Here is a 24567-nt window from a genome sequence, read left to right as displayed (position 1 = left end):
TCTGTACAGTTGTGCAGAATTCAAAAGTTAAGCACTTTCACAACTTTGAAAAATAAAGCCTCACTACTAAGTCTTTACACTGCAAGACAGAAGTCTTTGAAAGGGTAAGTAATCAATCACTGCCCAGGAACTTCCATCATTGCTTCATCTGACAATGAAGATGGCTCCCTCAGATGAAAATGAGAATTCCTGCACTTTCCCTAACAGTTCTTGTTTTCATGGGCCCCCATATTTAGATATACTAGCTAGGCTGCCTAAATATTACTTCCTTTTTTTTTTTTTCCCTCCCCTCTCTCTCTCCTGGAAACACAGTTGAGTATCAGTTCCTGGACTCAGAAGATGATGGTCTTCCTGAGGTCAATACAGGCAATGTGACACACTGCATGACTGACATACCACTGACCTGGCTGGAGCTGGCCATCTGAGCACCACTGCATCCCAACTGAGGTGGAACTCTGCATAAGGATTCCCTGTTTCCTTCTCTGAATCCCTTACTGTGAGGACAGAGGAGAGATCTCTACTTAAAGCTGGAAAAAGAAGTACATCAATGAGGAAATTATCATTTGAATGATGGTGCTAAACAGCAATATAGTACTATAGCCAGTTCTCATGCACAGGACATACTCCAAATTTCTTCAAGGCTTTTTTGAGATACTCTCTAGGGTCTGTTGTAGAATGAGACAAAGGTCAGTGCCAAGTCGTTTGTACCTCCTCAGCTTCTAGGCCCGGTCAAGCACTATCCTTTGGCACAGGATGTTTCATGTTCTCTTCTAGGATCTCACTTGGAACTACATTTGGTCTCCATCCAGTTTCTGTCTAAATAAGCAACAGATGTGGGGTTCACTGCCTGAAATTCTGACAGATACAGCAGATAGCTCCGATGCCTTCAGAAAAGCCAAGCGATTTCATCAGTTGGAAATAGGAGACAGTAAGTTACCAGTACAAATGCCACTGCTATTTGTACCTCTTCAGTCTTTAAGACAGAAACTGGCCTTATTCTAGTAGTGACTTGAATTGCCAACTAAAGCAGTTGAAGCTTGGAACAAGTGTCCAAGAATTTCCAGGAATGAAAAACAGAGTATTTAACCGTGATATGGTTCTACCACAGGCAGAAACACAGACTGCATTCACCAGTCCAATGTAAACTGAGTAAGGGTAACAGTTTAGAGACTACCATTAGGCACAGCAGTCAATACAAAGTATCACTTCCAGTGAAGTTTCTTTCTTCCTTCCCTCTCCCCCTTTTGTTTAGTGAATCCAATGAAAGTTTTAAGAAGATGAAGATTTCTTCAGAAACTTGACAAATGATTTGGAAGTCTCCAAAAGAGATTAGGAGAACAGATGTTCAGTAATTTTCATCTCACTGCTACAAGAGAAGTGACAAACTGAAGACAGGTCATGGATGCTCCACTCTGTATGTCTTTTATATAAGGATACTGGGCATTACTGGACATACACAAAGCCTCAACAATTCCTACTATTCAAAATCCCCTGCCTTATGTGTTATATGGTATATGTATGTGCCCAAAGAACATTATTACATTTCCTTTTATGGCAGGACACTGATTTTTTTACTTTATTGAGTAGATAAGATACTAAGGAAGAGATACTAAGGACGAGATTGAGCTTCACAATAAAGACACCTACATTTAATAACCTATGCTCTCACTGTAGTCAATGAAGATCAAGCCCATAAAGCTTACAGAGCTACTGCGCACACCGAAAGTAGGTAAGTAGTGGGTGGTTAGTCAAATAGCTCTCCACCCTCTGTTGACTCCTCTATTTCCATTGACCACAAAGAAAGCACTGATGCTGACATCCAAAATAAGTGTCTACAAAATGCAGCTGAGACCCAATCTTAGTAACTTAATGTTGGAGATTAATAATAAACAAAAATGATGTTTTATCATAACTGAACTACCATCAATGGTGTAACAGAAACAGGTTAATCTAGGTTTACAACATAATACTATTTGAATTATTGCACAAATAGTACTTTACAGAAATAATGATCTCTTAAGGAGATTTTAATATCATTCTCTCATATACGTAGGGAGAATTGAAGACAGAAGCATTTCAAACTCAATTATCAAAGCTACATTAATAACTATGCACAGAAGCCTTCGTGTATTAAACAAATTACTTATACACTACAACAGTACTGTTACTGTGTCTATATCCAGAGGGTTATGGGGAATACGTGCAGAACAAGAGCTTATCAACTTAATTTTGACAATACTTATGCAGCAGTACAGCAGTACCCAACCACATGCTTTAATTACCAGCTCACCTGGAATTAACATCACCGTGTCCAAGTTGCCCATGCTGTCCATATCCAAATGTGTAAACATCACCACTCTCCATCAAAACCACTGAAAAACAAACAAAAAGGAAGAATATTTTTCTGCCATATGCACATATTAACATGCTACTGCACCAGTGCTGGTTAGCCTTTCTGAGCAGCACAGTTAACAATCCCTACTGAAACACTAGGGAGATCTATACCAGATTCCTCAGCCCATCACAGCTAGCATCTCTATGCAGGACTAGAGCTGTGCCATGCAGATGTTTTCAAATGACTCAAAAATTGCTTAAAAGCTCTGATGTAACTCAATATATGATACTTATAGTCCTTTCCACTGTTAGACAGTGTAGTAGGCTACAAAACGATACTGCAACCTTTTCAACCTTTATTACTCCCAAGTACATCCTTATTGAAAATTAAACAAAGCAGTGAAAACACATATGACCATGTAAAAAAAAAAAAACAAACCAAAAATTCTATGCTATTATTAATATTGATTTGTTTTTACCTGAATGATGAAATCCACAACTGACTTGTACGGCCCGCAGTTCACAGTCAAAGCGGACAGCCCCTGGTGGATAGGTTGTGATTTTGCTGGCATCCTTCTCACCTCTTTCTCCACTTCCGTCTATAAATAAAACTTATAATTATATCTCATGCCTTCTAAAAGAAGAATGAATAGAGCAAGAATAGTAAATAACTCCCCACCCAGCCATTTGTAAGGTAGGTGAAAAGAACTTGCAGAATAGTAAGACAGACAGCTCAAAATGTGGCATCAAAGTAGGTGTGAAAGGTGACAGAATCTACTTCTAAACAGCCTACTACAAAGTTACACACTGGAAAATATCACATCCTCTAAAACAGAAGCTTCCAAAGCGCAGACAAAAATGACTAGCAAAACAGGAAATTCAAACAACTTCAGAAGTTTTGCTTAATAACCATCACTTTCATTCTTCAATAAAATGGCATTATGAATAGATAGAAAGCACTGTAGTTAAACTCAACAGGCATAGCCTGGTTTATTTTTTTCCAATTGCTACTTGTTAAGGATTTTACTTGACTCCAACTTGGCCATTGTTTTACAAAACAATTAATTATGTAGCTTATTTATAACAATGCCAGCATACTCACTACTAGCACATCTGTTTCCTGTCTAAGATGCTTTTTTAGACATTGTTTTCTGTGATTTCTTTTATTGAGTGTGAAGGGCACTATTGGTTCTCAAAGTCAAACTGCTCTTGCATCAAATAAAAGCACTGAAGTGACAAGTAAGTGTATTATTTATAAATTTCTCAAAAGCCACTATCTTCTCCAAAAATCAGAATGTTCACAGCATCTAACAATTACACTGTAATTAAACTATATGGTCACAGTGTCACAAAGGAAGGCAGCTTCATAATACTAGGAGGAAACCAAGATGACAGCGAAATAGACAATATGATCATCACCATTAAAACACCTACATCTGTGTAGAAAGTGGGCGATGAAAGCTCTAAAGAAAGTGCATTTTCACAATGAAAAATTTCACATGTGACTGCAGTCACACTGTCTCTAGTATAGAGCAATGAGAGAAAATATATGAAGTGAAAATAACTGCACAAAGGAGATTCCATATTCTTTCTGTGATAATCCTGACCAATTACTTATTAACAAAACTGATAGAGGGAAACAATTGCTGCTCAAAGCATTCAAGGTGGTGTTAATTTAGATCTATATAATTTCTACAAGTTTTCTTGAGTAACCGTTAGTGAAAATCTGAAGTCTGAGACTTCATTATTCACTGGTGTGGCATAGCACTTATAGACTTACAAATCTTTTAGACTTAAAATATAATTCTGGTTTTATACATATTGATCATATTTTATTTCCTTTTTATTGCATGGAAACTGCTGTCACAGTAAAGTCACTTCAGCGCTTCTATAACAAACCAGTTTTAACAAATCTTACTGTTCTGGAAATAAAGTTTTTTTCTAGGGATGACTGAGTATAGAAATTATATGAATCTCCATGTAGTTCATATCTGTAAAGGAAAGTGCATGTAGGTATTAAGTAATGCTTTTGTAGAATTAAGTTTAATAGCACAGGTAAAGAATCCCTTTGAAAATGTGAGTGCCTTTCATCAAAAAGAATTACACTCACACTACATGTTGGATATGTGTGGAGACATGGTAAAGGAATTGTCTGGCTCTAAGAATTGCCATGGGATTTTTGAGGTTTTTCCAATAGCATCAGTTGTGTGCTACCAGACTGCATGCACATTAGAAGTGTTTCTGAAGGTCTGTCTGTAGCTTTTTTCTTTTTGTATCAACAACAAAAGCAAATACAAAGAGACAGAACCACTATTTAACAACAACAAAAAACCCTGAAAATACAGAATTTTTCCTCCCAGTTATGTAATTCTGACTGAACATGCTTTAGTATTTTAGTTAACAATTTTGCCATTTCTCAAATACACTATCTTTGAACTTTTTATGCCTCCTTTTGCATTAAACTCTACATGCCAAAGTAAACAAGAGATGGTTCTAAGGGCTAATATTCCCACCAGAATTATTTATTCAGCAAGCAGCCTACTTAGTGCTTCCTTCTTTCACACAAGCTTTTCAGCCAGGAGCAGAAAAAAAAGCTAATTGTTCTGGAAGTCTACGTGTGGCCCCCATCTCCCCTCCACCCTTAATCATTGATGACTGTAATGAAAAATGTAAGCTCTCCCACTGTGCAAATGCACTCGAACAGTCATCTGCCAGGAAGGCACACGTCCAGTAAGTATGTCTCGTGGTTCCATGCACTTTCTACAGTGAAATGAACTAGACACACAGCAACCACGTCACCTACGCACAGTCATATTAACAAAATTTAGGAGAAGTTGTATTCTGGTCACGTAACAGTGTCACATCAAGTGATCTGCAGACACCTGATCATGTGAGGTAAACGTGCATTTCCTGCCTCATTGTAAGAAAAACATACTGCTCTTAAGGGCTTCAACAGTTACTAATAAATAGTTGAGGATTGTTGTTTTCTCAAATGATAAATACGTGATGCTGCCTTTAAATAAAAGATGATTCTAGATATACTCCCATTTTTTTCCAAAGTTACAAATGAAAGCATAACACCATATTACCCTTAAGGAACCACTAAATACTACTGTGCAAGATGTAGAGACAAGTATCTTCACATGAAACACATTTTGCAATTCCTTATCCAAGAAATAAATTTATTTTAAAGGAAAAAGTTTTACAGAGCTGGCATTTTCAAATTCCAAAGCTAACTTCTCAAAGGCTTTAAGAATGCAGGAATGGAAGCAACTGACTTCCACACATATCTTTCTTTGCTTAAGTGCAAAATTTGCAAACTGAAAATGGAACTCCTCTCCGCCTTCTTTGCACAGTTAGTAACTTGTCTCATGAGTTTTGAATCAGCTGGATCTTCCGAACTTGATAAGCACTCTAAAGTAATTTATGTGCAGTAAGTACAAAACCCTTGTAACTAAAAAAAGTAAGATTCAGCTAGTCTTGTTCAAAGAGGAAAAAAGAGGTCTTTCGACTAAAATATACAAACCTAAATAGAATATCACTACTTACCTTTAGAGCATACTTTTGGGCTATACTGTTTATCTGTATACTCCATTACATAGCCAATGCATATCATATTTGTCTAGCAGCACTCGTCAGGAGAACCAAGTTCTACAAGCTCTTACACTTAGACATAAGGCAGCAAATAAAGTGGCTCATCTCCTTTCCTTTCAGTATGTTCACAGAGTCAATTTTTTTTTAGATACGTGAGTGAAAGGTGGATGCAGAAAGCTTATTTGCACGTCTCAAGGAATAATTGTAATTATGGAGATATATGCTTGCTTTGCTTCAAACAATTGTGCATATATTAATTTCATTAGAAATAATATCAAAACAACTGTTCCTACAAGGGAAGCATAGAAAGAAAGGCTACTGAAGCAGAGATTCTTCTGGCTGAATCAATGAACCTTGTAAGCAGAGCAAGTTAGTGCTTCCAGTGTTATCCACCTGTACTACATCTGAACAAAAACTACTCTTTCAACTCTTGGAAACAAGAAAGCACCAAGGCAAAGCTCTAAAGTGCTTCCTGCCATCAACACTGAGGGGTGGGCTCCATGAACAACTTCACAATGATGGGTTTTCGTCTTTGTTACCTTACACAGTTGGGGAAGGAAAGCGAGATAACTGGAAATACAACCAACCTCCTCCCACCACCCAATTTTCCTTAGAAAATTCTTAACTCAAGACAATTTTTCACTCTGCGAAACGTGGTTAAAAGTTCTCTTGGCTGATATTGCTCCCGCACACAGAAAAAAAAAAAGCAAGCTAGTTTCCAGGAAGGAAGAAAAAGCTCATTCAGTCCCAACAGCAAGAGAAGTCATAACCTATAAATGAGAGTTCTGCTGGCAAAATAAAACCCAACTTTGTTACAGAATGGCATCTTGAACCCTTGGTCCAGACGTGAAGAAAAACATTTTGTTGGTTCCTCAACTGCAGTAAGGGTGGTGATATTTAATTTCTCACTGACCATCTTTGAAGGAGGAAAAAAGCGCTTCTAAAGATGTTAAATACATCTCTTCTCCCCACAGATGAAAAGCTTTAATGCAGTACAACCATACACAAAAAAAAAAAAAAATCTTAGAGTAACTGTCTCTTTATACCATATCATTTGCCAACAAATTTTTGTTCAGTTCATCAGCGATTACCCGAATAACGCGTATGAGTCAAGTTACTGGTTAGCATCTGTGATGTTCAACCCTCACAGGATGTTCTGAATGCCTTAATGTCATTTAAAGGCTTTATACACAACAACACCGCTTGAACAAATTCAGCCTACGACTGCAGCTTCTTGGCTGTCCACCACAGGCTTCAGCTGAAATATCTGTAACCGGTATTATAGCTACAGTGCAGGGGGGAAAGAGACCTACCTCCGGCTGTGAAAACCATCCATCCTATGAGGGCAGAAAAAAAAGTAAGTCTGTTGGATGCTTGAGAGGTTTGTTACAGAGCTTACTTGACCTTGTAGGTGAAACTTGATACACAGAATCACAAGTGCATAACACTTATGATAACGTGACAATAAACTCGCATTTTTTTCATTGGCACTACTCCCAAATACAGGAAAAAGGCGGCATTTGCTTGCAGAACCTTAATTGACTCAAGAAGCCTACTTTGGTTTTAATTGCTCCTCAGTTCATTTCTACAGTTGAGCAAATTCAACAGACTTTCATTGATCTTTTTTACTCAGATCCCCAGTGATGAAGTCCACTGGGATTGGAGGTGCAGGCTGGGAGCTCACTACCTTACTAAAGAATGATGAAGCAGAAACTTGCTTTTCTTAATGTCAAAGCACTCCATGAATATGAAGAAGATGGTACCTACACTCCTTTCTATCTAATACTTGTGATGGAGACACAGACATAGAACAGAAAGATTATGATTACGCTTAATATGCATGTTTTGTAATAACAAGGACCTTGCTATGCAGACCCTATAATTGTGAAATGAGCAGATAACAATGGCAAGCTTTCCAGAAAATGGGTGTTTTGATGAAGTTGAAGGAGTTTTCAGCTGGGCAATTCAACAGAAGAATTCCATGAGTGAAAACCATATAGATTTGGTAATATGTACAAGTACATATTTAAATTAGGCCATAATTGTCAATTCTGAAGAGGCTGTTCACATTTAAGTTTAAATATCATTATCAAGAGAAGTTCTGCAGCTGCAAAGAGAGAAGCAGGAACAGATACCAGCAAGTTTAATACTGGCCTCATCGGTACTACACCAGTCATAATAAATTTTCCGTGCCCTAGATCTTGAAGGTCTGGTTGGTGTGAAAAGTTACAAGACTATTTTAGCAGAAATCTCTGAAGTAAGAATGCCAGTTTGGAAGCATCACATTCAAAAGTAAAACAAAATAACAGGCCGATTGCAATGTTATAGTCTTCTTTTACTGAAGTCAACATCCCTGCCTCAGATTGATTATTGCTTTTATAGTCTATGTATAGTAAAAGAGGCATGCCTTTTAAGATGAGGTATACTTCTTATCTTTTTCATGATTCTCACCTTCCCCATTACTTTGACAACAAACCATTTCACCAGTTTTCCTTATTCGCTTGGAAGCATTTCCAGAGTCAAGGAGCATTTATAGTTTCTAGTGGAATTTATGGTCATCTTTTGAGAAGCAATCTTCTGAGGCAGAGAAGGGTCTCAAAGTTTACTTACTCAAAGATGTTACAGTTTTTCTTATCTGTTCAGCATGAGACATAAAGAACTAGAAGAAACTGAACGTTTCTTTACATATAGCCTCCCTCAAGGAAAATGTTCATTTCTGCAGAGAATATCTGGCAAAGTATTTCACCACAATACAGAACTTTGCATTGTTCTTTCAACTCCAAGAAGCAATGCAAACCTCAAACTGACACTAATGAACATACCTCTTGTAAGGAGATACTTGAGCTGAAGTGAGCTCCAACTACCAACACATGCCGAAAAAGTACAGATGTAGGCAGGATGAACATACTCCTTTATGCATTTACCTATGAGGTCAACGGTTGGCAAGTGGTACAAGTAGCAGTACTATCCAGCTCAAGATTACTGGTCATTAGCAAACTGCCACTCAAATGACAGCATTTAGGTTCTGTATGTTTTGTCTTTCAGCATCCAGTCTCTCACAGGGAAATTATGATAGGTTGTTCTATTTAATCCATCAAGACTTAAAGCCCAGATGGTATGTTTTCCAAATAGATCGAATATATATAATGCAAATACAAAGGATCAGATTTCCCTAAAATAAACTTAAAATGATTTCACGATCCAGTATGTTCATAACTAGGTAGGCCTATCACCCACACACACTGAGATTATATCCCAAAAGGTTTCACACTGTCATACAATTTGCTTGCACACCTGCCAAATACTATCAACTAACTTCCGTTGTTTCAACTGAAATGCCATTCTAACAATTCTTTTCATGTTTAGCTATTCTTCAACAAAACAGTTGAAGCATTCTGGGCCCTCACCATTTTAGGAGCTTTCTACTTACTTTGATCAGTTCTGTAATCTACCTTTTATATATTAATCCTTTAAATATAAATACATATGTATATATAGATCGAGATAAAGATATATACAAACTACGATCAGATTTGATGCAGCTGAACTTTAATATATTCAGTTGAAATTTTTGGTAATACATTATCTCTTCCTAAAAAAAAAAAAAAGAATAAGTCACTTATATCTGAACGAATTACACATTTAGAAGTTCAAGGTATAATGAATTTGCTTTCCAGACATACAAAAACATCAGAAATATCAGACGCCTCCCTACTTACATTCTGCTAAAGAATGTTTAACTCAAGAATATTGCAGCATAAAACCCGTACTTTGATTTGTGTACTCCCCATTCAAAGCAATTAAAAAAAAGTGTTGTTTACATTATTTTAAATATTTCCTTCCTAAAAAAAGGCTTGTTAAAATATAACGTACCTATGAAAAATTTTATGCTAGAACAACAAGTCTGAAATTGATATGTTAAAGCAATCACCCCAGATATACAACCCAAAAGTTCAAAAAACCAACACAGCAGTCTGAGTCACTGGGAAGTGCTTAAGTTTTCTACAGTAAAATTAAAGAACCTTAGGAATGCGACAGCATTAGAAATGAGAAGAGACACACAGAAAGGCAATGCATACTTCATTAAAAAAAAAATAAAAAGGGAAAGAAAAACAAAGATGATGCAGACTACCAAACACTTACACTTTTTAGAAAAAGTCGACATTTAAATGCGTTTTCTTTCTCCTCAGGTAACAAGATACTAACAAGAAGAAAGGCAGAACCCATTTTGTGCAGTTCTTTGAAAAGACAGATTCAGCGCATGGAAGAAGTGACTGGGAGGATGGGCTCACTTCCACCCTAGCCAGTAAGGAAGACCAAATACCTTTGTGCTTGTCCCGTTTATGCTTTAGCTGTGCTGGATGGGGTCTGATTCTGGCTAGAGCCTGTTCTCGATGGTTCATAAAAATAGGACCAGGAAATACAAGGGGGCCTGAGGAGAAACATTTTGCACATGCATAGGAAAGCTCACAAAATGGAAACAGTGTGTTAAACAAAATTCAAATTAAAAGCAATGAAAAAAATGAGTAATAACTATATAATAATCTTGTTTTCCTAAATTCAAAAGGTCCTAAATATAAGAAAGTTGCCATTTCTTCATAAGACCAAAATATTACGCAAAGCAGCAATATATATCCCACAGTGACACTTTTAGCTGAACTTGTAAGTATGCAACTCTACTGCAAGCAATAGAAATATAACAAACTCACATTGGAGTAAAGTTTGATAGCAAGTATCTATTACTGTCTTTAATAGTTAAAAAAAATTAATTATTATGCCTTACATCCTACAACATTGCATAGAAAATACTCATTTGGAACAACATAGTCATATCAATGCTAAATTTAAAAAACATAACTGCACAAGCGTTTCTAATTACCATATTTAAAATGCAGAGTTATCACTTATAAAGAAAATAGCTACACAAAACCACCTGTTCCATGAAGAAAATTATTCAAATCACATGAGTTTTTTCTTATCTACTTACTAATTTTGAAATCTATTTAAGTTATTTTTCCCATCTACGTAAAGGTCTTCAAGAGAAGATTTGTATTTGAAAAAAGCAATGATGTATGTATTTAAAATTTCCTCCAGACTACTTTTTAAAATCTAGACCCAAGCAGTGCTCTATTAAGTTTAATTGAGGCTGATTATATGTAGATCGTGGACCAGCAATTTGCTCCTTAAAACTGTCTTTTTTTTTTTTTCCTCTATTTTAAAGGTTAAGCATGCCACCAAGAATTTCTTTGGAGGCATCTCCTCCTTCCAGAAGTCTTACATTCAATGGAAACCATGAATCAGGAGCTGCTAATGCTGCCAAGTGTCACTCCTGCCATTCCACATGTTCCCAGTCCCAGCCCTTACATGGAGTTTCAAAAAAAAAAAAAAAGAACAACAAACAAAAAAACTCAAACAAAAAACACCACCAAAAAACCAAAAAAAAAACCCACAACCAACATACAATTCAAAAACCACCACCAAAAAAACCCTCCAAAACACCCCAAATCAGGCTTTGTGTCATGCTTTTAACATGTTCCTTCCCCCAGATCATCGATACTCTGTTTCCTCAGTTGAACTTTATTGACAAGTTAATGTAGGCTAACTTTTCATAAATGCCCATTGTCTTGGGTTTCCTGCGGTTCCTTTAGTCCATCAGTTCCTTCACTAATAGTAAATGGCATGGACAGAAATTTAAGTGGAAGTTAGGCCAAATCTATCTGGCTTTAGAACCTTCAGATGAAGAAACTTGTCTTCACACAGAAAAGTTCCCAAATTTTAGCATTAACTTAAAAAAAGAAAATGAAAAATGTTTTAAAAATCCATGACTGCCTTTCCCCCTAGCTTGGTGATTCATACGTGCGTTAGCTAATATAATGGCCAAAAACCAAATTAAACATATAAGATTCTACACACAACATAGATTATTTTTTTTTGTTTTGGTTCCACTGCATTTATCTGGACTCTCTTTATCCCAGAATAGGTCCCCTTGTTAATTAAGAACTCCTGATGACCAAGGATCTTTATTTCTTTTGGTTTACCTTCACCATGCAGATTTTTCCTCTCAATTGGAGCTTCCATTTAATAAATACTTTTTTGGTAAAGAGATCACTTTCTGCCAGGCCACTTGCTGTGTTTAATACCCTATTTCCCAGTGTTTAGACTTACACAAAAATTTATACCACTCTTTCCCTTTCTCCATGTTGAAAGGGAGTTACCAAGGAGTACACGGAGGCAGAGCAGGAAAAGGCAAGACAGAAGAGAAAGAACACGAATGACAAACAGATTATGAAAACTAAAAATGTTTGAAGGATAAAAAAATACAGGGGAAAGCTGAATGAAGAACGGGGGTGGGAGGGGAGAAAAGAAAAAACTAATGGGACTTGCTTATTGAGAAAAGCCCAGGAAATAGAAACTAGACATAACAACATGACAAAAGTGAAATGCAGATTAGAAAAGTTCCAAAGAGAGATGCAAGGACTGCAAAGAGTGCTGCTTGAAAAGTGTGGATCTAAGGTATTTGTGGGTGGATCAAACAGAAGATGTGATCTCTAGGTAACTTACACAAAAAAATTCTGAAGTTCCAGAAAATGCCTGCACAACAAACAGCCCAAGGGATGAGACACAGCCCTGCAGGCAGCCTTTGGCATTTTAGAGAGCAAAGATGGCAAAAAAAAGTGAGAATTTCAGGAAGAAGGAAGTAAAGTACATTAGGGTGAGTAAAAGAACTACAGCAGATTTGGGAGACAGAGGATGTTTCGGAAGCACAAAATGCTGTTGGCTCGAGTACAGTGCTAACACACAGCTGCCTTTAGCTGCCAAGCCACTCACCTGAATTCTACTTCTCTAGTCGAGATGACAATTCTGTAACAGTATCTAACCTTTTGCCCAAAGCAGGATTTTTCTTTCCTTCTGGATATTCCTAGATACTCTGCATTCCCACCCATTATATAAGAGAACTTGAATCCAAAACCAAATTAAATGCAATATATCTCCATTTCATAATCATCTGTACCCAATCCATGTAACAGGATGTGCAAGTCTGTCATGCTCTTTGGCTTTTTACACATGCTAAATCTGTAACACGCTCATGATATGATAGGAAATATCTACATTTTGATTACGTTTTGATGCCTGCGTGTTAAGTCAAGGGCTGGTACGATGTAAAGTATCTCCTCTCCCCCCCAGAATAACACTACGGAAAACAAAACGCTAGAACAATTCATATGGACCATATCTGCTCTCTATTTACATCAGAGGTTGCCTGTACAAAGGGAACAGAGTTTAGGTACTATGAATCAGTCTGGTGGAACAATTCAGCCATGCATTAGATACTTTGTTAATTTTGTTAAAAAATCCCTGCAGAGCATTATTTGAAAAAGTCTTCTAGAAGTCTCTAGCATAGATCTACATGTGGAATAATTACTATTCTCAGCTATTTTAGTAGCTCAAGTTACAGAGGAAAGCAAAGGTCACTGGTAGACTATAGTGCTGCTATTTTAAATCAGTTGCTGTACGATGCAAAATGACATTCACTCTCTCCCTTTATTTTTTATAGAACGCTTTTCCATATCTGAACTTTGGGGTTAAATATCCCTACCCTAGGAAACATCAAGATTAGCTTTTCTTTTTCTTGGTCTGCAGGATTCAGGCCTTTCAAGATGGACTTTATCTGTCAGTGAATTAAGAGCGTAAAGGAAAAAAGCATTTATCCACAGAAATAATTTCATTTTCTAGCAAAACAGAATGCATTTATTAAATAATGCAGTGGACTACAGCAAAACATACCCAATTAATATGATCCCACACACACTTATGTGCTTTTGCATTCTCGGCCATCTAAGCACTTTGACAGAACTATCAAAGAGTTTACTATTTGATTTGAATTTTTATTACACATAATTTGATTCCTCCTAGTTCTTTCCCTAAACAAATGCTATTTGGCAAGCTGTGATCACAGACGATCGAGATCAACGATCTCAAACGGCAACTTCTACACTAGTGCACTGCATGTAGCAGGCTACCTGAAAAAATAGTACACGACCACACAACTGAAGAGTGTATCAGGAGGAACATATAAAAGCAGTATAAATTAAGGGTGCACAGGAAAAGTCCTGTGTTGGATGGCACTTTTTGTTGTAAAACCCTATTTTTGGCTTCTGGAATACTCGTAAGAGAAAAAACAGGCAGGTGCTGGTTTTGTGTTTTTGTTTATTTAAAAAAAATACTAAAATACAAAGGCAAACCACTAATATAGAAAAATAGTTATCTAATAGATCAACAGGTGGTAAATTTTAAAGAAAATATTTCAGATAATAAAATTGGGGACTAATGCTTAGTTCGAGTTCCGCTAAGAGCGGAAAACATTATACTGCGATAATTTCACACCTTTATTTCTTTAAATAAACTTTGAAACAAATATAAGTTCCAGGTCCTGAAAGCATCCAAATAAATATTTAACTGAAACTACTGAAAGAAGCTGCACTAATATTTAATAAAAAAATCCTGTATTGGAATAGATAGTTCTGATGTATATTTAGGCATATGTCCAGCAATGAACATAGAATAGTGTTACTGACAAACTGATTCCAAGCCAACAGTGGCTTCGGCAGATGTTTAACAGATTTATGTGATACTCAGCTGACCACAGTAAATTAGTAAAACTAATTACTGAATCAGGTTCACTTCAGAAAAATCAAAAATTGCCCAAATACAAGCAGCCTCAGATAATATTGTCTCAATACACAGCAGTTTTGACAAAAATAAATCAATTTCCTGTGGGGTTTTTTTTGTTGTTCCGAGTAAGAATGAAGGAAAAGAATTTTCCGTTTCTGTAAGGCTAAACCTCGGTTAATTGCGCACCAAATCTGTATCTCAGTAATGACCATCTAAAGGTTTTTACATCACAGGCTGAGAAATAGTGAAATACCAGTGAACCACACGACCATTTATTACCACCATATTAAGAGTTATTTCTGTATTTTTTAGCTTATTAGTTAAATACAGTTTGTTTAAAAAGCTATTTTCACATTCTCACAGCCTTCTGAAAAAAACAGAATTATCTTTAAGCGATAAATTCAAATCTTTGACTACTTCTAAATTCTATTACTTCAAATATCAATCTGAAAAAGTTGCAGAAACAGCTTCCAAAATAAGCTCACTCAGTAAATGCTAATCTGAGGCTCATTGCATCGATTGCACAATATGGCCCAGGGATTTCTGTAATCCATTAAGGCATAATTTAATGACTACAGACTAAAAAATTGGTGTTTCATAGGAAACAAAAAATAATCTAACCATGCTCTGAACATCCTAACATATAAGACATCCTCATTACCATAGAATTACCTCATTACCTGAGAATAAAGTGCAACTACTTCTATGCTCACTTCCCACCACTCCCATCAAGCTCTAAACCAGCTTGAAAAACAACAAGCATTTCTTCGTAGGGTACATCAGCTCCTTCCCTTCTCACCAGAACTTGAGAAACAGTGAAAAGCTGAGAAACATCCATCAATAATTATGTTGGGGAATTATGCATTAGCATAGAAGCTGTGATGAATACAGCTGTCTTTACTTCTCAAAAGGTCGTACACCGGACTCAAGAATATTTAATTGATTTTGAGCCCTCTTCACTGCTCTTGCGACAGCCGTTAAGCTAGAAGCAGAAAGAAGCAGCTGAGTGAAGTAGTTCTACACCAGTCACAGAAAAGCAAAAATGGTCACCTGAACACACTGTATGTACTTGTTGCACTGAAAAGAGCAACAAAATACAACTAATATTAAGAAACTTTTAAGTTTTTTTAAAATAATAGATTTATTATCCCAAACTGAAGCACTTTTCCACTGTCAATTTTAAGGATCTAATTTGTCACTAAAATAATTTTTTTTTCTTTTTTTCTTGAGCGAAGCAACGTAACTGGTTCTAAACATAAAAATTATTTATTGGTTATACTTGCTATGACAGAATTGCAATCTAATCTGCTGTGACTGCTATTTCAACATAATAAAAAAAAAAAAAGCAGGCTACTTTGACCTGGAAGATGTTTGAGAGATGAGTTAACTGCTCTGGATTGAAAATACAGTAACGTTACTAACTAGGCCGTTGATATTGTAGCTATTAACGACAACTACTTCTCCTTCCCAGAATACTGAAATTCATACTTTATATATGCAGAAAAACGTAATTAAAGATGAGCATAGTCATCTTCTTCCATACAAGAGACCAGAACTGACCTCGTGAAGGAGTTAAATGATTGTCATAACTGTAGACATAACCATCACTCTCCCTTAATTCCAGTGGACCACTGAAACATATTTTTAAAATCAGAGGTCCCTGTAACAGGACTAAATTTGGAGCCTTAGTAAAGAAGCATAAACAATTAGAGCGCTTAAAAACCTGTAGTGTGGAAACCAGCATACTTCCAGCACTTGTGCTCTTACACCTCTGTCCTAAACTTTACTCCTATTTCAATACATTCAGTGGGCAAATAAGTGGGAGGTTTCTTTGTGATTTTTTGTTCATTTTGTTTTGTTTGCTTGCTTGCTTGAGGAATGAAATGTTCCTGTATTTACTAAAAAGCTTTCAGAGTCCTCTTGTTTATAAGACATTCACAATCTACTGAAAATATTTGTATTGAATAAAGGTCATCAATAGTAACTAAAGGGTGATCAGCAACATTGAGTGATGGATCCTATTCTTGACTATCAAAAACCACACATGCTTTGTTTCTCGCTGATCTAGCATAAAAGAAGAAATGCCACATATTTACACACTACAACCCAGAAATCATAATCCTGACAAACAAAACACTGTGTACCTGAAGGAAAGACCCTAACAGAGTTGAAACCTTTCTTTTGATCTCTAAATAACTATTTCATTTGCAAGGATTTGTTCAGTTACATATGCACAAATCCTAGAACTTTTTGGGAAAGCTAAGCAGTCTGCCTAAGCTTTTTAGCATTACTATAACTAAGGTTTTTTTTCAGGTTGCAAGACCTTTTGCACAGCAAAATGAAAGTCTAGTAGATTATTTAAGTGTTCTTGGTCTCTCTCACGATAAGAGCATCATCATAAGAGTTCTCAAGAATGGTGCTACTCTTTTCACCAACCCATGGAAAACTGCAACATTTGGATGGAGAAGCAACAAAACTCCAACTTTTTCATCTGATTGTGTAAATCAAGATTGATTATCAAATCATATTTTCATACCTGATTATGTAAATCAAGATCTCTAAGTATTTGTGAAACACTATTCCCAGCTTTATCACATCAGTCATTCTGAACTGAATGACTACCTCCAGTAGCCACATAGGTATAGAATTTCCATGCTCTTTTGATACAGAATATAATACGGATGCGTGCAACAAGCTGGCCAGCAGTATCTTTGTCCTATACTCCTATCAAACTAACAATAACCACACATTCCTGATATATTGATCCCCTGAGACTCTGTTAGATCCAAAACTTTTTTTTCTTTTCTCTCTAAAGAGACAGATGGCATACAAAAGGGATAAGCTGCTCTGGCACTACTTCTAACCACAGAAATGGAAGCGAGCTGAAATGTTTCTCTGATGCTCTTTTTTTCCTTTTTTCCCCCAACTGAAATTTACCTCCCAGCTCTGTCGTCATTACCCTTCTGGGCTGAACAGCAGTAGCTTTCAATAATATCCAGGCACTCAACGAGGATTTAAGAAAAAACAATCGTTAGCTGTACCTAGTATTTGCCAGCAGCACGCAATGCAGCTCCAACATGACCTAGGCAAAGGAAGAAAAAAGGCTTCCCCCCTCTACCTCTCATCTAAAATTAACCACAAAGAAAAAAAAAATTCATCCTTTTCCACATGCATAGGAAACTATAAGCTTTCTCTTCCTTGTTGCTCATTATTTCTGTTAAGACCAGTAATTTCTTACATGCGAGTGAAACAAAGCCACAATTTGCCCCACAAGGTTCACTGGCATGGAGTCTAGAAATAAAGTGTGATCACAACGCACTTTTTGTATCTGAGTAAAAACAGTATCTAATTCCTAAAAGGAGAATCAAAATAGTATTTACTAACACAGCACGAACTTAAAGAGCAAATTCCAATAAAGTTGTTCCTCTTCTCAACACACAATAACCTTACCAACCACATCACCATGCTCACTAAAATACTATGATTTGTATCGGTCTAAATCTCTCAACTTTAATTATTTACCAGACTAAGTCAGTGAGGTATTCTAAAACAAGACAAGTACTGAAAACATATTAAAGTATGTGTTGTTTGTGTGGAAAATCAACAATAATTCCCAAGGTAGATAATACACAAGGCAATAAAATTCTGAAATGATGCAGTGTTTTGTTTTCTTAATTCAGTCAGTGTGTGAGTTTTTTTCATGCTATTCAAATATAGAAAAACTCATTTTATAAAACAAGAAATTCTGCTTACTATTATACAACAGATATTCAATAATTTATATTAATAGTAATTACATAATTCATATGATAGGTAACTAGGACTGGACAGGCTTGCAGTCATTTCAGCTCTTCATGTAAAAAGGCATATAAACTCTTCATGTAAAAAATGTTTTAGGATCTACATTTTAACAAGCTATTATTCAACTAGGATACAGCAAAAAATTAAAATTAACTATAGGAAAGTGATATAAAATGCTACTCGTCACCATTAAAATTATGATTCTTGTAAGTAGACTTTGTTAAACATACAGATTTTTCATAATTTTCCAAAAGCATGCTAAATAACATAACTTAGGTATTTAGGGTCCAATTTTTGATTGGTTACTATACTGGCTCATTGGAGCAAAACTAATGAACTTCCATTTGTTTGCTTAAAGTATTCAAGCCTCTCATCAATAAGAAAGTCACTTACCTCTTCCTTCTTCCAATCTATGTCTCCTATTTACACGTTGCCGCTTTTCTTCTTGCCGTAACTGAAGGTGTTCTTCAATATTAACTCCAGGAACAGGGACAGCTACACAGATTAGGAAAACAAAATATATAAAACTATCTTTAAAATTGTTATGATGGTAATAAACTCTAGAAGAAATTAAGTAAATGAAAACTGAAGCCTACTTACTACCTGCTCTTTACATGGCTCTGACATAACACTGAGAAATAAAGAAGGGAGTTGAGTAAATTTGGAGAATAGTTTTAGGCCTTATTTCTGAATTTCCAATTTTCCAGTTTTCATAAATCTGCCACAATTCCAACATTACTGAATACCATTTAGAACTTTATTTCTGTTAGGCATATACATATCTGTATGTAATTATGTTATCTCTTTTTTTCCCAAAAAAAGTTTCAAACAGGATTATTATTAAAACAAACATTAAATTGCTTATATTTTAAAAATGTTTTAAGTAGATTAGATATTTTTTAGTTTAAGAATGCTTTACCACTATACGCTCTGTGCTTATTAAGAAGTACAATTACTTTTAATGCATGTATACATCTGTATGTAAATCAGACTTATTTACCAAAGTAGCTCATTTAATAGGAATTTGAAACAAACCGATTAGCACTTTTTTAAACAGAAAACATGATTTGAATGAATGCAACAATAAAACTACTGTAAGCACAACCTTTTTCCAGTATTTTTTCAGCAAATTGCAACAATCTAAAAAAAATACACCTTACTTCCACTATCAAACAAAAACTCCACCTGGAAGCACTGTCACTTTTCTCCAGACAAATATGGTCAACCAGTTCAACACCCTCACCTCAAACCATGCCAAGCCCACCAGAGGACCAAGAGCCATTGTCTATTCTGCTAGGAGAGGAGTTAGCGAAGCGGGGGTTAGCACGAAAAACCATAACTCCTCCCTGGTCATGCACAAGAAGAGCTGTGAAGCAGAGCTGCTATTGCCACATTCACCATCAGGATAAACCTACTTCTGTAACAGCCATATATATGCAAATTACATTTAGAAATATCTATATGAAAGTATCAGGACTGCAGTGAGGTTATTCGGGGTCCTCAGTGTTAACTTACCAAGCGAACCACTTCTAGTTTCTATTTAACTTTTGCTTGGGGAAAAAAATAATCTCACACTCAAAGTATAGAATATAATTTTCTATTATTACTACTCCTTCCCCCTCCAGATAAAATATTTCTACATCTCACCAATTTAAGTCATACATCTCACTATTTTATGGTCCTTTTCTATACCAGATACTATATCCATACATCCATGCAGGATTAAGGGCTCTATGTAAATCTAAACATAAAAAAAAAGCAGGGAAGGAAAGTCTGGTCTACAAAAGCCTGTATTCACCCAGTTGTACGTACAGAGAATACAATATTTAAACTGCTGTGATAACAGATTTTACTAGGCAAGATCCCAAACTGTATTTTCTAATAATCATACCAGTTGATATTTTTTATGCTAAGGTGGGTATTTTTGGGGAGAGGGGTGAGGTGGGAGGCGTTTGGTTTTGGTTGGTGTTTTGTTGTTGTTGTTGTTTTTGTTTTGTTTTTAAAGTAATTTCCACATTTCTGGCAGCTCTTTCTCTCTGAAAATTTCTAAGAGAAAAAAGTTTTCAAGAAACAATATTCCCCATCTTTTATGGGACTGCAAAAAAACCCTCATAAGAAGATTACAGAAAAATCTTAAGGCTATCAAAAAAGGACAAGAACAACTTTGTACTATCAACATTAGTATCATAACCACACAGGTGAAAATGGCACACACATTTACAGTGAAGTATTTCACTTACCAGAATGATCCCACTTTGCTATATCACCAAGAAATAAATCTGCCTGATAAGTAACATTTTATCTATTTTAACAATATTAAACTAAAAACTGTCCTGTAATTCTAAAAGTTCAGTAATTTGATTGGAAAGAAAGAACTGCATTACTTAAGATACAAAGTTCTATTATACAGAAGAATCAAAATACTAACTGAAATATTAACTGAAAAGAACAATCCTATTTCTAAACTAACCTTATTCATTCCAATTATTTGGAATTATTATATCCAGTTATTCCAATTCAAGTTTCAAAAGTCAGCAGTGGGACTCAGTTTATTAAAGAATGCAAACAGATGTATTGAGGGGAAATAAAAAATGCAGTAAAAAAGAAAATTAAAAACCATTTTGCTAATTTCACATCACTTACCCAGCAAGAGATCTAAAGGTATCATCTCTTTTACAGCATCAAGGATTCCTCTTTGCCTTGCTTCCTGGCCATCCAGTTCTCTAGCACACGCCTTGCAGCAGCCACATACAGCGCAGCCCGACTCACCTGAGCCACAGCCACAGATTCTGCAGCAAACAGAGTTGCTTTATCACTACCTTTTACACTTTCATGCGTTACTGATGCCTCGGTAATTAAAAACACACATCATTAGTCTGTTCTATCTGTGGACATGTAATTTTTTCCTGAGATAAACAGAAAGTATAGCTAGTTTAAATCCTAGCTGCTGTCGCATGGTGACAGGGAGCACACACTGACCGTACGTATCTGAACTGACTTCTCAGCATTAAACTTTTCCTCATTTAATTAAACGCACACCACATGAAAACATGAACAAGGAAACCCCGAGCACATGCAATGCTGGAGAAATAGTAATGGCAATATGTAAAGCAGTGGCCCTTTATGCAGATCAACCCTGAAGTAACAGATAAAAGCAACTGGAACAGCAAGATAAAAAACTTCCAACATAGGACGAGAAAGGTTATCCCAAAGCCAGCAGCTCTGTCAAGAGACAGATTACATTAGTGTTCATATTCAACAGCTTCTAGTAAAGAACTATATGCTAAGAAATGTAAAAAAAAAAAGCATTTAAAACTAAATCACCTGCAACCATCACAAGCTATTTACAAAAATTTTAACCTACTTTTGATTTTAAAAGCACAGACTCTTTTTAGACATAATGGTACCTTAGATTGAAGGTTAAGAACAGATCAACTTGGTTTACATGCAAATTGCATTGCTGTCGCCATTCAACACCCTATAGCAAGTATATTTCCATAGGTTTGCTTACCCTCCAGGTACCCTGTCAGGACGCCCACTACTAACACAGCTAGCTCCATAGCCCGTGCAATCTCCACATACAGTGCACACCATACACTGCTCCAGCTTCCATTTATGCATGCCTGGAGGACACATCATGGACTTCTCATCTTTTTCATCCAGCTCCTCTTCTAGGTCTTCATCCATTGCTGTTGCCATGTTCTCAACTCCAAAACCTAACGAAGATATTGAAACAAGAAACAGCTGTTTTCTGAGGCCAACAGTGGCTACTACTGAGGAAGCGCTGAAGAACACTTGCCGATCAGATTTTAAAAGGCATGACTAGGTATGCCTGATTTGCGCGCTCAGCCAGCACAATGACACTTTTGAAACCCCTCCGAGCATGAGCTGGTGTATACAACTAGGTTTCACAACTGAAAGGGAAATGAAACATTTATATTCTAGGATACAAGTAACAGGTCATTTACTTGTCACATATGAAATATTCCAATCCAGCAAAGGTGCATAGGTATGATTTTTCATACCTCTATTTAGGAGTAATGGAAACGTTCAGTTGTATGGAGAAAGACATAAATTTGCATTCATGGCCTGGTTAGGCAAACAACAGCCTCAAGACTGAATGCAAACAAGGAAACATAGAAAAAAAATTCTTACTAGGACAAAGGCACAAGGAGTGATGAGGTTTGGCTTTATTAATTTGTTTTAAAGAAAAACTTTTTCACCAGCAAAAGAGAAGTAATTAAGATTCTTTCTTTTTTTTTTTTTAAACATAACTAAGTTTATTAGCATGTGTAGAACACCAAATACCTGACAGTCGAAGTGAAATCATCCGTACCTCATTTTGTCTTTAAGTATGTTGCATGTACTTAAGCCTTAGTACTGCAATTATTTTATAATAAAATGCTTAGCTATCTTCTCATTTGTGATATTTTCCAGCACATAAAACAAAAGGAAAAAAAGCCTAGGTCCCTCACCTTTTCCTCCCTGGCTCATGGAGCCTGTGTCTCGTCCACACTGTCCTTTATTATTCACTCCAAATGTCCAAACTTCTCCATTCTTCATTAACACACAGGTGTGCGCTTTGCCCATGGCTACTTGAGTCACAAAATGGCCTTTCAAATCTGTTACTAAACCTGTAAGACACAGAACAATTGAGTGGTAAATTGCACTTTCTATCCGAGAAAGAAACTTCAGCAATATAACAAAATTGCTAGCGGATACTGACAATTTTTAAGTTAACAGCAAAGGAGAAAAACAGTAGGTATAAAAAACAAGTGCTAAAATAAGTAGTGAAAAGAGAATTAGGCTTAGGCCATTTGTCCTGCAGAGAAAGGAAAGCCAAAACCAAACCAAACCCTGCTGAAAATCACTTGTTCTGAAAAACAATTCTAAAGAAGTCATAATACCATTGGAGCTTTTTTTTTTTAATCTATTATTTTTTATCTAAATTTAGATGTACTGGATCATCTGCAAATTCAAAACATGCTGTCTTGTGAGCAGAGAAATGTATAAGGCCTGGTTTCTAGTAGCCTTTGTTCCTAACAAAACATGTTCTTATTTGTGCGACTTTTCCCTGTGTGGCCTTCTAGTGTCAGATTAACTCAACAAATGATTATCTTTTTTTCCCCTTAGTGGAAGCTGTATTTTTCATGTATGTGTCACCAGTGCTGCTATATATTTTTACAGAACTTAAGGAAACTGTCTTCTCTTTCTACCCTTGTGTCATATTTGGCTGAATCAGTGGAAAAATCAGAAATCTATTAGGAGATTAAGAAACACACAAACGTCATTTCCACATGCTAAAAAAACTTACAAACTAATTTCAATTACTCTAGGTGAGAAATCACTTAAAAGACAAATATTTAACTTACTTGTACTATCAGAGTAAATGGCATCTTTTCCAAACATATAGAGTTCTCCATCTTTTGAAATTACAGAACTGCTTCCATTATTGCATGCTGTAGATATGACAATCTTTCCTTCCATTTTAATAATTTTTTTAGGCTTATATGGTTTTGACTGCCGTCTGCTTTTAGCTGTAAATAAATAAATAAATTGCAAGTCATTCTACCAAAAAACCTTCAAATGCACAGTAACATTTGTATTACATTAGGGTTTAGTTTTCCGGCTGCTACTGAAAAAAATATTTCCATCTGTATGCTCTCCTGGTCTAATTTTTATTGGAGTACACTGGATTCTCTCAAAAAATTCAAGAGCAAGCAAAGTCATTATTAGATAGGTATCTTTCAGTAATGATTCTTTGAGTGTTTCTTTTATATATATATACTAGACTAACTTTATGAACTTTACAAAGCAGCACATAGGAAAAAAAAGTCCTCACTGCGGTCTGAGAAGAATATATATGACGATATATGCACAGTAAATTCACAGAATTTAAATATTACAGAAGTTCATTTTTTAAAAAAAGAAAAACAGTAAATTCTCTAGTTATTAAAACCATCTTCAGAAAACCTTTGAGTCACAACAGATTCCTACAAGAGGAAAAAGGGAAGAAAAGGTACTGAAAAAAAACCCAGCCCAAAAATCATTGTTTGTAATCTGGCCTCAAAGAAAAGGGCAACAACGGAGCTAAAGACTGGATAAAACAACTAACAGCTACTTTATTGCCTGTGAATTTGCACCCAAGTCAGAGAAGTGCCAGCT

At 35.9% G+C, this 24567-nt stretch overlaps 1 protein-coding gene across 32 annotated transcripts in view; it reads right to left on the bottom strand.

Annotated features, from left to right (window-relative positions):
- Nucleotides 1–24567, bottom strand: part of MYCBP2 (MYC binding protein 2) — a 200234-nt gene that overhangs the window by 117393 nt on the left and 58274 nt on the right. For 30 of the 32 annotated variants that reach the window (XM_074563476.1, XM_074563495.1, XM_074563530.1 and 27 more), the window contains exons 13-20: nucleotides 23775–23939; nucleotides 22878–23036; nucleotides 21914–22118; nucleotides 21046–21191; nucleotides 18796–18897; nucleotides 10253–10360; nucleotides 2814–2933; nucleotides 2291–2372 (exon numbers count right to left, since the gene is read on the bottom strand). In XM_074563476.1, the coding sequence (XP_074419577.1) occupies nucleotides 2291–2372; nucleotides 2814–2933; nucleotides 10253–10360; nucleotides 18796–18897; nucleotides 21046–21191; nucleotides 21914–22118; nucleotides 22878–23036; nucleotides 23775–23939 (1087 nt within the window). Of the gene's footprint in view, nucleotides 1–403; nucleotides 528–2290; nucleotides 2373–2813; nucleotides 2934–10252; nucleotides 10361–18795; nucleotides 18898–21045; nucleotides 21192–21913; nucleotides 22119–22877; nucleotides 23037–23774; nucleotides 23940–24567 lie in introns of those variants that run through there. The other 2 variants (XM_074563541.1, XM_074563738.1) reach the window with 2 other exon arrangements.

The sequence above is a fragment of the Larus michahellis genome, chromosome 1 (genome assembly GCF_964199755.1).
Source record: "Larus michahellis chromosome 1, bLarMic1.1, whole genome shotgun sequence".
NCBI lineage: Eukaryota > Metazoa > Chordata > Aves > Charadriiformes > Laridae > Larus > Larus michahellis.
This window is presented reverse-complemented; position numbering and strand designations above follow the sequence as displayed.